Raw genomic sequence first — 14,909 nt, 5'->3', positions numbered from 1 at the left:
AGCACGGAGCAGGGGCCCTTCCTCATCACTGGCCACGTGGCAGCTGGGACCTCAATTCTCATTCCACCTGGAGGCAGGACTGGAGCCCCGTCTCCCCTCTGAGGACACCAAGGGCTGGGGCAGGGCCTAGGGGGCTGCCATGGGGCATGTCCCCTGGGCCACACACAGGTCCAGCAGCTTAGCTTAGTTTCCCATGAAATAAATACTTGAGAGAAAGGGAAGAAAAATGTTAAAACATTCAGCTCCTTGATTTTTATAAATAATGTGGTGAGAAAAGAGGAACTAAGTTCAATTAAAGGCAGGTGGGAGAGAAGGTGCCTGAGAGAGAGGGGAGGGAAATGGGTAGGTGGGTGTGGCAGGTGTGGGAAGGAGGAAGGACCCAATCCTGCAGCAAAAGTCCACCTTCTTGGTCCACTGGCCCCCATCCCATCCTGGCCTACCTTCCTCAGAGCCCCCCGACTTACCCTGTCCTCCCCCCACCCAGGTCAAGTGGGCCATGGCCTTGAAGGGTGGACAGTGGGGATGAAGAGTCAGGGAAGGAGAACCTGTAGAGTGAAATGGACCTAGAATACTCCCAGGGTTTGAGCCAGGCAGGAATAAACTGTGGTGTCCTTGGACATATGCAGGGGACATGAGAAATGAGGAGACAAGAACAAGGGTTCCCGGAGGGACAGAGGGGTCCTGTTTGGGCTTCCACTGGCACAGAGCTACTTCCTCATCTGGTGACTCTGCCAGGGGTGACCTGGGGATGACTCATCTATCCCTACCCCTATCTATCATCTATCTGTCTATCTATCTATCTATAATCATCATCTATCCATCTGTCCATCAATCTATCATCTTTTTGTCATCCATCCATCCGTCATCATCTATCTTTTACAGTAAGAAGGTTACGCACACAGTCCCCCCAGAGCTTGCTCAACAAGCTCTGCATGACTGCCCCCTCCCCTGCACTGACCACCCCACACTCCTTCAAGGCCAGCCCCAGCTCACGTGGCCTCAGGGCTCGTGCACCACAGCCTGTCTTTTCCTGGGGCTCCCTCCCAGTCCTGGGTCCCAGAGCATCGGTCTTGAGAGCTCCCCGGCTCTTGACTTCCCTGTGTGTCCCTCTGTGGAGTCCCCCAACTTGGCACGTATGTTTCCTTGCTTCTTATTCCTTAAGGGTCTCTGCCATCCCCAGGGAGGGCAGAGAAGTGTCCCCGGGTGGGGCAGCTGCATGGTAGGGCAGAGGGGGTAGTTAACAAGCAGTGGATGTGTTAGGGTCTCGGAGGACTCCCTGAGGGTTGTCACACCCCCCTGGGTCTGGCTTGGCCCTGACTCGCCCTCTGGGCCTCGGTTTTCTGTCCATCCCTTGGCCACTGTGACACATGCACAGGGCTCGGAACTTGAGGAGGAGTGAATCTATTGCAGATGTTTACTAAGTACCTACTGTATGTCAGACACAGTGCTGGGGACATAGGCTGTGGGTGGTTGCAACCAGTGGGAGAGCCAGGTCAGACCAAATAGAAGTGCAAGTATGAGTAGGGGTCCACCTCCTCCCCCAGCTCAGGCAGAGCTCCCTCAGCCTTCAGGGAGATGGTGGGCAGGACCCTCCTTCTCAGGGAGCAGCCCTGGTCTTGGGCCAGACGGTGCAGGGGTAGTCAGGGCTCAGATATGGGCCCCAGGGGGACACTGTGGGCAGTGATGCTAGCCAATGGCCCCAAAGGCAGAGTAAACCCAAATGGCCCACCATGACAGTGACCAGCAGTGGTGGTCAGGAGGGCCAGTGGGGAAGACCTCAGGGCACAGCCCTGACCCGAGAGAGCAGCAGCACGTGCCATGGCCCTAAGACAGGAAGACATCTGGAGTGAGGGTCAGGGGGCCAGAACTGTAGAGGCATGAGCCTGGGTGCTGGTGGGGGGGCAGGTGGGGGGGGCAGTCATGTGTACCTGTTGGGGCAGCAGCTGGGGTAGGGGCTGTAGGGGGCTGGGATGCACAGACCCACCCACTGTCATGCCCTGTCCCCAGTGCCCGTAGCACCCGTGGAGGCCAGCCTGGCTTGGTGACCTGGGACCCAGTCCAGCCATCTGGGGCTTAACCTCTCTGGCCACATCTGGGCCAGCTTCCTGTCCTGGCCAAAGGAGGAACTAGGCCATCTGTTGGCCACGTCCATGGTCCACACAGGCTGGCATCCGTCTGGTGTGGCTGCCAGCCAGCCCACACCACAAGCCACAGACTGCTCCAGGCTATACCAGGCACGTGGTGCTGGGCAGCATCCACTTGTGCTGGGCCCTGGGCAGGGTTGGACCTGGGGGCATGGGCCCGGACACCATCCTGGACCCACCATGAGGGCCAGGTGGTAGGGAAGGTTCACAGCCAGGAGCCTGACCTCTGCTGCTTCCTGGCAATAACAAGACAGCCAAGGTAAGATGTGCTCATAGTGAGCGGCAGGAGAGGTGGTCCTCTGTACCACTTGCTCCCTGGGCCCAGCCACCTGCACAGCTCTGCATCTGACCCCTCTGGCTGGGGTGGCCCCAGGTTCATTGGATCCTCTGGGAACATGTGTCCACCCACTGCCTACCTGCTGGTCTTGCTTCTTCATGGACCTCATCCCATATGTGGATCACCTTTAAAAACCTTCTTTATGGGACATTCAGACACTCAGAAGAGCAGAGAGCTGGCCCCGTGGCCCCAGCTCTGCAGCCACTAGCACTTTCAATCTTATTTCATCCATTTCCCTATGTTTTTTCCTGGATTATTTATTTAAAGTAAAGCCCAGGATTAGATCATCTCATCCAGAAGCACTCCTGTTTATCAATCACTTTGTGCAGAGTTGAATTTTCAGCCCCACAGAAGAGTCTGTGGGGTCACCTGAATGTCTTAAGGGAACAAGGTGTTGGAGCTGCCCCAGGCTCAGAGTGGAGAGGGCAAGAGAAGTGATGGGGGAGGGGCCTTAGGAGCTCCTGGGGGCTGCATCCCCACGCGGGGCTCCAGTTGCTTGGAGGGGATTCTCAGGTATCTCACCTAGAGAGGACCAAGTAAGAGCATTGCTGCCTCAAGGAGATGAGGGGGTGGGGCCAGCAGGAGTCAGAAAGGAGGTGACAAGGGGGCAGAGAGTGAGGGCTCAGGCCCTAGAGGCCACAGGGTGGACTGAGGGAGCTGGAGGGCCCAGCCAGGTGAGATGTGGCCCCAAGGCCCCCCCGAGACAGCACCTGGCCCTTGTTGGTGCCTCTGCAGGGTCGAGGCTTGCTTAGCACCAGCCCCACTCTCCTCAGTCCCCTTGGCCCAATTGACCAGCAGTGCCCAGCACCGCCACAAGGTGAGCCAGTACTGTGGGTGCAGAAGGGACCTGTGTGGGCATGCAAACTGCAGGAAATGTGGGAGTGCTGGAACTTTCCGTGAGGGTCTGGTCAGGGGTCACCAGTCCCCGAGGACACATGGGGGTGATGTCTGGAGGTGCCAACAGAGGCTGCTCCCCACAAAGGTCACAGGCTTGTGGGGAGAGAGAGAGGAGGCCTGCACAGGCTGGTGCTCTGAGGGGCACGGTGCACAGCACCCAGGCCTGGGGGAGGGGAGGATGGCACTGGGAGCCACATGAAGAGGAGCATCAGCTTTACTGGTTACTTGTACTTAGAAAAGTGGGGGCTCAGACCGCCAAGGAGGGGTAGGGCCCTGCCGAGTCACTGCTGGTAGAGGGTGTGAGGCCTGAGTCAGTGGCCACGGTGGGGGTCCCACGGGGTCTCTGGTGGTCTACGGTCCTGGGTCAGTAAGTGCAGAGGTCATGGGTCACTCAGGGTGGGCAGCACACAAGGCCAGGACACTGCTGCACTGGCAGAGGGCAGGCGCCTCCTCATCCCTCTGGAAATGTCCTGAGATGGCGCCAGCCTCTTGTCCCCCCATCCTTGGGCCTGCTGCATGTCCACGGCAGCGATGACCCTTGCTGAGGACTCTACAGTTCTGTCTTCTGGGCCTCACCGCGCCATGCTCCAGGAGGAGGAGCAGCTGAGGATGGGCAGGCCCTGTGCTGGCCAGAGTGGCCTGACCGTGGGTGGCTTGCTTGGATGCGGTCCAGCGGGGCCAGCCTGGGCTGTGGCGGTTTGGGGGAATGCGCGCACAGGAGGGTGGGCCTCAAGGGCAAGGCGCCTCCTGGGTTTAGGCAGCTGCGGCCAGGCACGATCCGGGGGCATCTGCAAAGAAGGGAGAGGAGAGGCATGAGGGTCGCCAAGGCCAGAGGGGCCTCCAGTTCTGTTCTGGTGACCCTGCCTCAGTGTTGTGTCTGGCAACCAGCCCACAAATGTTGGGGTCACTCCGACTCCGGAATCAGCCCAATTCTGACCTGGGAGAGCCCCAGTTTCCCCTCCTGGGTCGCTGTCAGGATTTAAAAGCCGGGTCCCAGCACGCTCTGATAGGGGTCCTCTGAGAGCATGGGCCGGCGGGTGGACATGTGCCGTGGGGCCCACAAGGTCTCCTTGCTAGGCTGATGCTTGGGGAGAGTCAGGACTGTGTCTGGGGCACACAAGCAGGTGATTAATAAGTGGCCCAGTCATCATGCAATGAGTGAGGGAGCAGGCTGGCATCCAGAGGCCTCCACGCGGGACAGACTTAACAACAAACTGGTGCCAGCAGCTGGGCAGTGAATCAGATGCCAGGTGGGGCCAATAGCAATGGCATGGGCAAGTGGAGGCCAGGTGCTCACAGTGGGGCCACACAAAGGCCCTGCTCCCAGCATCTTACGGCATCGTCCACTTGGTCAATGTGTAAGGTTTTCTAGTATGCCCCTGACACATAGGTGCTTGCTGTGTAGGGACAGTCTCCTGTCCACCCTGCTGTGCTAGTGGATGGACAGTTGTCTGTTTGTGGCACCCACCTCTCCTCCGGGGCAGGCCCGAGGACTGCTGGACCCAAGGGTGAGTGGACCTGTGTTGTGCAGCCCTGGCCAGGGCTCCAGACTCTGCACACATGACACATGCCAGACCCACTGACCTTCTGCATCTGCCCTCATGACAATCAGGGTTGCCTGTGTCTGAGGCCCTATAGTAGGGGCTTGCTGAGTGTGTTATGAGGGTCCCTCCACTCCCTTGTGGCTCCTGCTCCCAAGTGGGGTGACCCTGGGCAGGCGCTGGGTCTCTCTGAGCGAGGACAGTGGGCTGAGTGTGGTGTGGGGTTGCACACGGCCAGGGGCGCCCACCCTGCAAGGCCCAGGTGAGGGCAGACGCAGTCACAGGGGCTCTGCATGAAAGACCCTGAGTCCCCCATGCTGGGTCGGTGGCCCAGTGGGGTGAGTGGGTGGGCTCGTGGTGGAGCCACGTGTAGACCCTGCCGGGGTCGGCCCTGACAGCTCACCCGAGCCCCTACTGCCGGGGTGCCATGTCCATCGTGGGCTTCTGGACGCCAAAGGCAGTGATGAAGATGTTGACCACGACGATGATGAAGACCAGGCCGGTGGCCAGATTGTTGAGGAAGTCCAGCTTGGCATGCTTGGCAGGGTTGTTGAGGTCATACTTGACTGTGGGCGAGAGGGAGCAGACACTGCCCAGGGCTGTGCAACACCAAGGGGCCCTCTTCTGTCCCCCAGAGAGAGACATGGCTGCCTTAATACATTACAGACAGTGGGCTCTGGCCTGGGCAGTCTGGTATCTGTGGCCTGACCACTGCACTCCCCCTTGTTCAGTGAACAGAAGCTCAGAGGGGCCTGGTGCCTGGTCACGAAGTGGAAGGCATGGAGGCCCAGGCCCAGGCTTGGATTTTAAGGCACAATGTGCCGAACGTGCACAGGCAAGCACCTTTCTGAGTGCTGGTGCAATGATAATCTAGCCATCCTCACACCTACCCAAGGCTGTCCTTATGTCCACTTTCTAGGCAAGGAAACAGAGGTCCAAGAGGTCGTGTGACCTGCCTGAGGTCACACAGCCAGGCAGCGGTTGTGGGGAGCCCAAAGCTCTTGCTGCTCTTAGCCCTGACCCTCACCTTGGGGGCAGGACTACCACCTAGTCCCTGCGGACCGCCATAAGGTCTAGAGGGTACACAGTAGGTGCCCAGTACATATCAACTCTTAGTATAGTTATGACACTTTCCTGTGTCCTCAGCTTGGGTGAGTGGAAAGATGGAGACATGGGGTCCCTCTGGGGGCCACGGTGGGAGCTACATTTTGGACTACGTGCCTAGTGAGAAGGGCCAGGGCTCCCGTGCAGCTCTGTGAGGGCCTGGAAAACACTCAGTGGGGTAAGTGACGCATCCCAAGGTGCGTGCAGGCAGAATCAGCTGACCGTGGGGCAGGGGTACCCCAGGGCCCTCCCACTGCTGGGGCCCCCTGCCCAGGCACGCACCAAGGAAGATGAGCAGCACGCCCACACCAATCTGCAGCATGAGGGAGACGGAGATGAGGACCACCAGGGGGATGAAGAAGGCGAATCCAGGGCCCTGCTCGATGACAGCCTTCAGCTGGGAGGCGTTGGCCAACAGCAGTGCGATGTCCAGCATGCTCTCGGCCGCACTCTTCTTATTGGCATAATGGTTCATGTTGATGGGCTGGTTCCTGACCCAGCGGGGTGGCTGCAGGGAGGGGGGCGGTCAGCCTGGGCTCTGCGGCAGGGGGCTGCAGGCCTGGGCCCACCCTGGTGTCCCCCCCTTTGAGCCTGGTCTCCTTCCCAGGGATGTGGGGGTTGATCGGATCAGCAGGTGAGGGCCCAGATAAGGGCTCGAAAGGGAAGTGCTTATTAATAGAACAAGAGGCCCAGAGAAGGCTGTGCAGCCCCTGCAAGACCCACCCTAGGAATCAAGTCCTGGAAGAGAAAGGAAACAAAACACAACCTTAGCACACACTCTGGTGTTAGATGGGAAAATGCCGCCAACTGTCTGCCTGCCATGGGCGGGGCCGTCTGGCAGCCTCCCCTGCATGCCCCTGCCTGCCCTCCTCTCCAGGAGGTGATTGGGGCCAGCGCGGGAAGTGACATGACGGCATCTGGATTCCAGATCCCTGCATACTCGCCCAGACCTGAAACAAGTCTTCCTGGGATGGCCGATCCACCCAGGCCATCTCCCAGCTGTGCAGGCACACAGCAGGTGCTCAACAGATGCCTCAGCATTCTACAATGCAACGGAGCGTAGCTTCTTCCTTAATTTTTATTAAAAAAATTTTTAAAACCACTTTACTGAGGTGTGATTGACACACAAAAACTGTACCTAATAAACGTGAACAACTTGAAGAGTTTGGAGCTAAGTGTGTACTGTGACACCATCACCACATCCAGGCCACCACACATCCAGAGTCCTCTCCTGACCCTTTATTATTAGTATTTGTGATAATACTAATATCACCCTTAGAGTGCTGTACTGGTCACGACATGCTGCCCAGTGGATCTCCAGGGCTCATTCTGCCTTCATGTTCACGTTGATAAAACAGGAACACAAGTTCTGATAACTTCCCTCACTGAGGGATGCCTGAGAACATCCCCAGTCCTCAAGGCCAGGGCCCCTGTCCCTCCCAAGGGCCCTCCATGCCCCAGGGCCCCACCCAGAGCTGACTCCCCCTGTAGGATAGGCTCTTCTGTCCCAGGGCAGGAGGGGGGAGGGTAGTTAGGCAGGAGAAGGTCTGCCTCCGAGGCTGGAGTCCAGGCCACAAAGACCCCTCCCAGGACTGGAGTTTACCTCTTGGGGCGGCTGTTTTACTTGAAGCCAGCTGTAAGCTGCCAGGCCTCCTCTTTGTATCCAGCCCATCTGCTCTCCTCAAGCTGCCCCTGGCCAGGCCCCTCCCCAACCTCCCAGGACAAATCTGTACCCCTCAGCCCTGGCCACTTGTCCACAGGAATCCCTGAGCCACTAGGCCTCCTGGGGCCATTCAGATCTTGTTTCTAGAGTCATGAAAGAGGCAGAGATGGGAGGTGGGGGTTCTGGGGAGGGCAAGCCTCTACCTTCTGCAGCTGGAGATATTTCACTGTGGAAATTACAGAACTACAGAAGGGCGGGGTCATCATTTTTACATTATGTCTTTTAAATTTAATCTAGAATAACATGCCCAGGAGGGAGGACAGGAACGTAGGCGGCTCTGCTATGTCCTGCTTTCCCTCAGTGTCAGTTGTTCTTAAGTAGCAAATCTACTTGGTTTAAAATTCTAGACCCAAGAGCCCCCAGGGAAAGCCTCCTCCACTGGACCCAGGGCCCTGGCCTGCTCTTTGGGAAATTCCACGTGCAGCCTGAGGTCTCCTCTTTCTTTCTTCAACTCTCCCCTTTGCCTCTCCATGCCAGGCCTACAGCTGCACTCACATCTGGGTGGGCCACACCCCTGGACCAAGAACACCCAAGGCACACCACTCCTCCCCAGGGTCTGTGCCCTCCCCCGCAAAAGCACCAGGCTGTCTCCCAGCTCTGCTCTTGCAAAGCGGCCCATCTGGCCATGCTTCACCATGTGTGTGCTCCTCTGGGTGTGGGCATCCTGGAGACACTGGCCCACTGGCCATGTGCCCCTATGTTTCATAAACCAGAAGTGCCAAAATGTCTTCCACACACACGTAAGTACCCAATACACATCTACACACAAGCACAATACATATATGTGTGTAAGCACACACAAACATGTATACACAGTACACATGCACAAACACAGATGAGCACACATGCAGACGCATGTATACACACATATACAATACATATGTATATATGCATTAACAAACACACATACACACACATATGTACACATCCAGGCTAACTGTGGAGGCTTCTGAGGAGGAGGGAGAATTCCTTTTTATTCTGAGCTCTCTTGAACTGTTGAAATATTTTATGTCCATGCAGCCACATGCACATTCAAATACAGAATGACACCATCAGCAGCAGTGCCCCCAGCACAGGGTGCCTGTGCCCCGCTGTCCTCCATCTTGGGTGCCCAGGGCACAGCCCATCATCTTACTCACCCTTTAGCTAGGTGCTTTCCTCCAGGGAGTCCCCCGTCCTCACGCCCCATTTACCGAGGGTAAACTGAGGCTATATGGGGAGGAACCTTGTCCAAAGCCAATAGCAAGTGAGGGTTGCACTGGGATTTGAACCCAGGTCCCAGGGCTCAGAAGCCCTGAGAGCTGACATGACAGTCCCCTTGGGGCCTGCAGTGGGGGTCTGGGGTCTGGGTCATCTGTGAGCCTGAGTGCTCAGAAGTCCCCAGCCCCTGGCTCTAGCTGAGTGACCTCAGGACAGCCAGGCCCCTCTGGGGTTCAGTCTCCCATGTGTGCAACAGGGCCATGGAGCAAACATGCCAGGAGGTTCTGGGGGATCTGGCCACTGTCTCAGGGTCCCAGTTAGGAAGCAAGGGCCCCAGGCCATGTGCCCCTCATGATACAGGGCACTTCCTGCCCATACGGCCATCTGCTTCCTGTTCAACCTGTGCAGTGATAAGGAGTGCTGGCCAGAGGCTGCAGGCCAGGGGGCTGGTGAGGGGAGCTCTGGTCAAGCCCCAGCTCACTATAGCCTGGCAGTGTAGCCTTGACAACACGCTCCCCCTCACTGGGCCTCAGTTTCCCCATTTGTACACCCCAGGCCACAGTCTGGGAAGCTCTACAACCTACCAAGTGCCCCCACTAACACTGAGAAAGAGCACTGTTCTCCCATTCTATAGAGTGGGAGACTAAGGCTCAGGGGGGTTCACCCAGGGCTACTGTGAGGGAGGGGCAGATCAGAATTTGAACCAGCCTCTCCACCTCAAAGCTTAGGGCCACGCAGGACATGGCACAGCTTCATGTCCACCCTGGTCAGAGAGCCCAGGAGGTTTGTGTGGTAGGGGCTTGGGTGGGGAGGAGGCTGCAGGGCTGATCCGCTTCTCCCATGCCTGACCTTGTGTCCTAGGCCTTCTGCGGAGGGGCTTTGAGCTGTGGAGGGAGCTCTGGGCCCTAGAGGTGACTGCTGCACAGGTGAATCCCAGGGAGGCTGCTATCTTGAGAAGGTCACTGGGGCTGGGGGGGCGGTCAGAGCCCACCTCTCACAGGTGCGGAGCTCTATGGGCCTGGACAGCCCACCTGCCCACCCAGCTGCCAGAAGCCATGCTGGGACCCTCTCACCGAGACCCCTGCCCATGACCTGGGCAGTGCAGGGAACAAATACCCAGTTTAATGTGTCCCTAGGGCCAAGAGGACTTCCCTGAAACCTCAACGGCATCCCAGAAGCTGAGTAAGCTTGGGGCTGCCAGACTTTTTCCCCTAAAAGCCAGGAAGGAGCCTGTGGGGAGGGAGCTGACTTCGGCAGATGCCCACAGGGCTGGCTCCTTGAGCCCACTTTCTGTGGACAGAGGGTCTCATCCCAGCCATTGGTAGGCAGCTTGCAGGGACCCAGGCCACCTGGCCCAGGGTCACACTGCTGGGCAACCTCAGCTTGGACAGGGAGGGGAGTTGGGACAGAAGCAGGATTCAAAGCAGGTCTGTGGTACTCAGAGAACGCAGTTTCAGCACAATGCATCCTCCAGTCCACCCTGGGCTTGGATGGGCTGCCCGTGGCCTACAGCTGGGCCCAGGAGGTCTGGCCCACCCCCAGCCTCCTGCCTGTACACTCTCTGCTCCCCTGGGAGACAAGGGCAGGCCAGGGCCATGGCCCACTGAACCCCTGCAGGACCCCTCAGGGTTTTGGTTATGGACTTCCACCAATCCTTCCTGCCCCAATTCTGCCACTGACTCCAAACCCCATGTACAAGTATGGAACAAGGAGCCCACATGGGAATTCCTGCCCATGCTCCCAGAGCCCAATTGCATATCTGTAGAACCAAGCCCCCAATAAATCTATGAGGTTCATCAGCTACCCTGGGAGGAGCTGGGGTGTGGGCCTTCCATCAGCACCTATCCTTTATCATCTCCATATCCTGCCACACCACGGACCAACAGAATGACTGGTCTGTGCCTCAGTTTCCTCATCTATAAAATGGGCACATAAAGGGGAGTGAATGAAGGGCTCAGAGGCCCAGTGGCTGGTCAGAGCACAGCTGGTGCAGGGCAGGACTGGATGTTCCTCTTTCTCACCACCCAGGCTTCACCACTTTGAAAGGTTGCCTCCAAAATGAACTGTACCAATTTGTAATTAATTCCACTTAAAAAATCCATAACAAGGAAGAGAAAGTACTAGCCCCAGAAAATGCATGAGCTGAGTGAGACCCGGGGTGCACTGGAGGTCCAGCTCCAGATGCTGGGCTATCGCAGCCACTTCTGCATAAGGCCCCTCCCCTTGGACTCAGCGGGCAACAGTGGATGTGCGGGCTCTAGCGTCCTTGCCTCTGGCTGGGACCTCAGAACTGACTGAATAGGATCTGTTGGGACCTGGGGTGTCCCTTGTCTGACCCACTAGTGCGGGGCATAAGCTGTTATTGTGGCCACCACCCGGACTCAGCATGAAGCCACCTGCTCCAGGTCACACTGGCTTACTCCTGCACTGTCCCCACACCGTCTGCACCCAGCCAGCCCCGAGATGTCTCTTGCTCCATGTCTGAGTTCATGGCAGGAAGTTTCCTGGGGTGGGGGGCGGGGGGGTTCCCTGCTGCAGCTGGGCTGGGTTGGGCAGTCCCGTTTCCTGTGGACTCAGCAATGGCCAGCAGTAACCCCGCAGCCACATCAGGGCTGCCTTTTGGAACACGGCCAAGACCCCACCAGCCTCGGGATCTGCCAGGAGAGCAGAAATGAGAAAAAGAGCAAACTTGGGACTTCCCTGGAGGTCCAGCGGTTAAAACTCCATGCTTCCAATGCAGGGGGTATGGGTTCGATCCCTGGTTGGGGAACTAAGATCCCATATGTCGTGCAGCGCAGCCAAAAAAAAAGTTTAAGAGAAAAGGAGCAAACTTCCCCCAGCAGCTGAGGCTGTGCACGCACCCCTCCCTCCCAGGACTTGGCTTCCAAGCCCAAATGTGGCCCCAGGAGCCTCACTGCACCCTGTCCTGCCACCTCCGTGCTGTGTCCTCAGCTGGCTGTGGTCCCAGAGTCTGCTGCAGGGTCCAACGCAGCTGCCCCCTGAGATAAATCCCCGGGCATGACACAGTCAAGGACCACATTTATTTTCACAATAAAATTGATGTTTACTATTCCTGCTGCTGCCAGCCGAAAGTGAGTTGACTTAGTGAAGACTCCAACTCACTCCTGCGGGGCATCTGAGCAGACGGGCCTTGTGTGGAGGCCATAGGGATATGGGGCACGGGGAGGGGGACATCTGCAGAGCTCCCCCACCACCCTGGCCCGACAGGGCTCATCTGCCCATGGATTACACATATAACTCTTCCCTGAGCCCAGCCACCCTGGGAGGTGAGTGATCCTGCCCCACTTCACAGAGGAGGAAACTGAGGTTCAGAGAGGGTCTGCACTTGCCCAAGGCCGCATGGCAGGGCGTCTTGAGACTGATGGCGGCTCTGGGCCTGGGCCTCCCACTCAGTCCTCTTGCAGCCAAGGACATAGTGGTGACCCAGCCCACACCCTGCTGTCTGGGGCTCTTGCTTAAGTGGGGACACATCTGAAGATCCTGGGTTTGCCCCTCCTCCCAGCAAGCCTTTCTACCCCTCCTCAAGCAGGAGCTTGGGGCTCAGATTCAGGGAGGGACCGCCGGGAGAGAAGGCTGTGGAAAAGCCAGGTGAGGTGCAGGGGGAGGGCCATGCCTGTCCACAGGGATTGCACCTGAGGGAAGGTGCTGCCCTTTCCAAACCCTGCCTGGGCTTCATCTTTGGGAGAGGGTCTTGTGTGGCAGGCAGGAATGTTAACAACGCTGTGTGCCCAGTTTCCTACAGCACTTCACACGCATTAGCCCATTTAATCCTCACCATAACCCTCTGAGGGAGGCACTACTCTCACCCCGTTTCACAAATGAGAAACTGAGACACAGAGTGATGTGCTCAAGAACACAGTGAGGCAGGTCCTGAGGGTGGGAAGGGGAAGGCGGAGGCTGGAGAGCAGTGTTGCGTGGGCCTGGGCCCCAGGCAGGGTGAGCAGAGCAGCCTTCAGTACTGACCATCTCTCCCAGAGCCTCCCTGCCTGTGACTGGAGCCACCCTGGAAGAATGTGTTCACGGTCACATGAGCTTCCAGCCCCTCCATGGCCTCCATAGCTGGCAAGGTCTGACCTCCCATACCACCTCCAGCTCCCCAGCTCCAATGTATTGATACTTGGTGGTCCAGCCCCTGGGCCTTTCTCTCACTGTTCTCCCTGCCTGGGATGCCCTTCCCAGGCATACCTGTACCCCATTCCAGTGCCAATGTCCCCACTGGTCAGGAAGCCTTCCTGACCCCACTCCCACCTGCCTTCAGAACCAACCCCTGGGAGTTCAGCACTTTGGCCGTGGCTTCTCCGTCTGGACCGGTCTCAGCTCTCAGACTGAGTGGTACAGGGCTGCAGCAACTGCAACTGGTCCCAAAGCCAATGAACGCAGTGATCCCTGAGCACACCCATCCTGCCTGCTGAGGGCCCGTTCCCCAGTCCAAGGCCTTGCTTGCCCCACATGTTCTCCCCCCATCCACTAAACGTGGCCTGTTACTACAACATCGCCTAGGACTGGTCACCCACACCTGAGCAGGGCCAGTCTCTGCCTCAGTCAGGCGCACTTGGCCACCGTCCCTACCCCCATCCCCGGGGGGTCAGAAACTGAAAGAACGTCCAAAGTCAACAAGTTGGGAGGGCCGTGCTCAGGACTGCGCCGTAAACAGAGGCCCTGGGGAAGTGCTAGTCCAAGGCAAAGCCAGTTAGGAACCGCTACTCTGGCCCTGCCAGTGGGACAGGACCCCAGGGTGGGAGGGTACCAGCTGTAATATGGGACCACTGCCAGGGCCTGCCCCATGCCCACAGTGCTTCCAGGCCAGCAGGGCAGGCTCTGAATAGAGCCTCTCGTGCGGGTGGAGAGAGGAGAGGGGCCACAGTGGCACCAAGTTCCCCATCAGGGCACGCACAAGACTGTGCGGTCTCCGTGGACACCGTGGGTGACGTAACTGTCTGCCCGCTGCTGGCCTGGGGCCCAGAAGCCGAGATCCACTCCGCCCAGTCCGGGCGCGCATCGAGCCGGCGGAGAGGCAAAGTTGGAGTGTGGTGTGGAAGCCGGGAACACAGGGGCCAGCGGGAAGTGGCGGGGGGAGGAGGGAAGGTGGCGCCCAGGCCCCTCGGCTGTGCAGCTCGGTGTGGGCGCTACCTGCCCCGGGCCACGTCCGGCATTTTGCCAACCGCCCCCGCCCCCGCTCACTTTCCGGGGTGGCTGGAGCCCCAGGGCCACCGCTGGGGCCCCCGACCGCGCGGGTAGGGGGCGGAACGCACGGGGCGTGGCGACCACCGCCACCCTCATTAAGGACGCGGCGCGCAGCTGGTCGGCGCCCATAGGTCCCTAGGGGCCGCTGGCGCCGGGCTCAGAGAGGGCGGGCATCGGCCAAGGTCGCAGAGCGCCACGGGGGTAGGGGTGCTTACCGAGGCGTCCGGGGAGCCAAGCGAGCCCGGGCGCACGTCGCCATTGAGCTCATACTCCTCGGGTCGCGAGTCCATGGTGCGGCGCTGGGTCAGCCTTGCTCCGGGCCTCAGGGCGGCCGGCGCCTCAGCCTTTGAGACCCTGCTGCGTACCCGCGCCCCCTCCCGTCGGCCCGCCCCCCGGCCCGCCCAGCGCACGCCACCGCCCTCAGACTCCGCCCCCAGGCCGGGGCTGGAGGCCTGGCTGGCTGGTCCTAGACTGCCGCTCTCCTTTCCAGCGTGGGCGGCAAGGGCCGCGGAATCCCGCGCTGCGTTTCGGCACTCTTAGGCCCCGGACCTCGCGTGTTCGTGGTTAAGTACGTCGCCCTCTGTGCTCCTGTCGTGGACACTTTTAATCCATAAAACGAGGACAAGAAGCGGCCTTTCCCCGGCCGCTTCGCTAACTGCCGAACGCGCTGTGAAGGCGAAAGGGCGCTCCCGCGGGTGTGGGTTTTTTTTTTTTTTTTATTAACGGGGTGAGGCTCACCCCGGGGGCCCCACTGCAGG

At 58.8% G+C, this 14,909-nt stretch overlaps 1 protein-coding gene across 2 annotated transcripts; it reads right to left on the bottom strand.

Annotated features, from left to right (window-relative positions):
- Positions 1-3,574: 3,574 nt before the first annotated feature.
- On the bottom strand, positions 3,575-14,681 carry NINJ1 (ninjurin 1). 2 transcript variants are annotated; one of them, XM_060155449.1, is made up of 4 exons: positions 14,367-14,552; positions 6,306-6,531; positions 5,323-5,485; positions 3,575-4,166 (listed from the first exon to the last, which is right to left on the bottom strand). In XM_060155449.1, exons 1-3 carry the CDS (start codon positions 14,439-14,441, stop codon positions 5,331-5,333), a joined length of 456 nt encoding a protein of 151 aa, XP_060011432.1. In that variant the 5' UTR covers positions 14,442-14,552; the 3' UTR covers positions 3,575-4,166; positions 5,323-5,330. The 2 variants fall into 2 exon arrangements, with proteins under 2 accessions (XP_060011432.1, XP_060011433.1); XM_060155450.1 differs by lacking the exon at positions 3,575-4,166 and having other exon boundaries at positions 5,342-5,543; positions 14,367-14,681.
- Positions 14,682-14,909: the final 228 nt, after the last annotated feature.

This window comes from Lagenorhynchus albirostris, chromosome 7, assembly GCF_949774975.1.
Source record: "Lagenorhynchus albirostris chromosome 7, mLagAlb1.1, whole genome shotgun sequence".
NCBI lineage: Eukaryota > Metazoa > Chordata > Mammalia > Artiodactyla > Delphinidae > Lagenorhynchus > Lagenorhynchus albirostris.
Note: the sequence above shows the minus strand (reverse complement) of the source record. Positions and strands in the feature narration are given on the sequence as shown.

Coding starts and splice junctions, on each gene's coding strand:
- NINJ1 (XM_060155449.1), bottom strand. CDS start 14,441: ATGGACTCGCGACCCGAGGAGTATGAGCTCAATGGCGACGTGCGCCCG. Junction 6,532..14,366: donor TTGGCTCCCCGGACGCCTCG/GTAAGCACCCCT, acceptor CCCTCCCTGCAG/CCACCCCGCTGGGTCAGGAA. Junction 5,486..6,305: donor CGTGCTGCTCATCTTCCTTG/GTGCGTGCCTGG, acceptor TCTCGCCCACAG/TCAAGTATGACCTCAACAAC.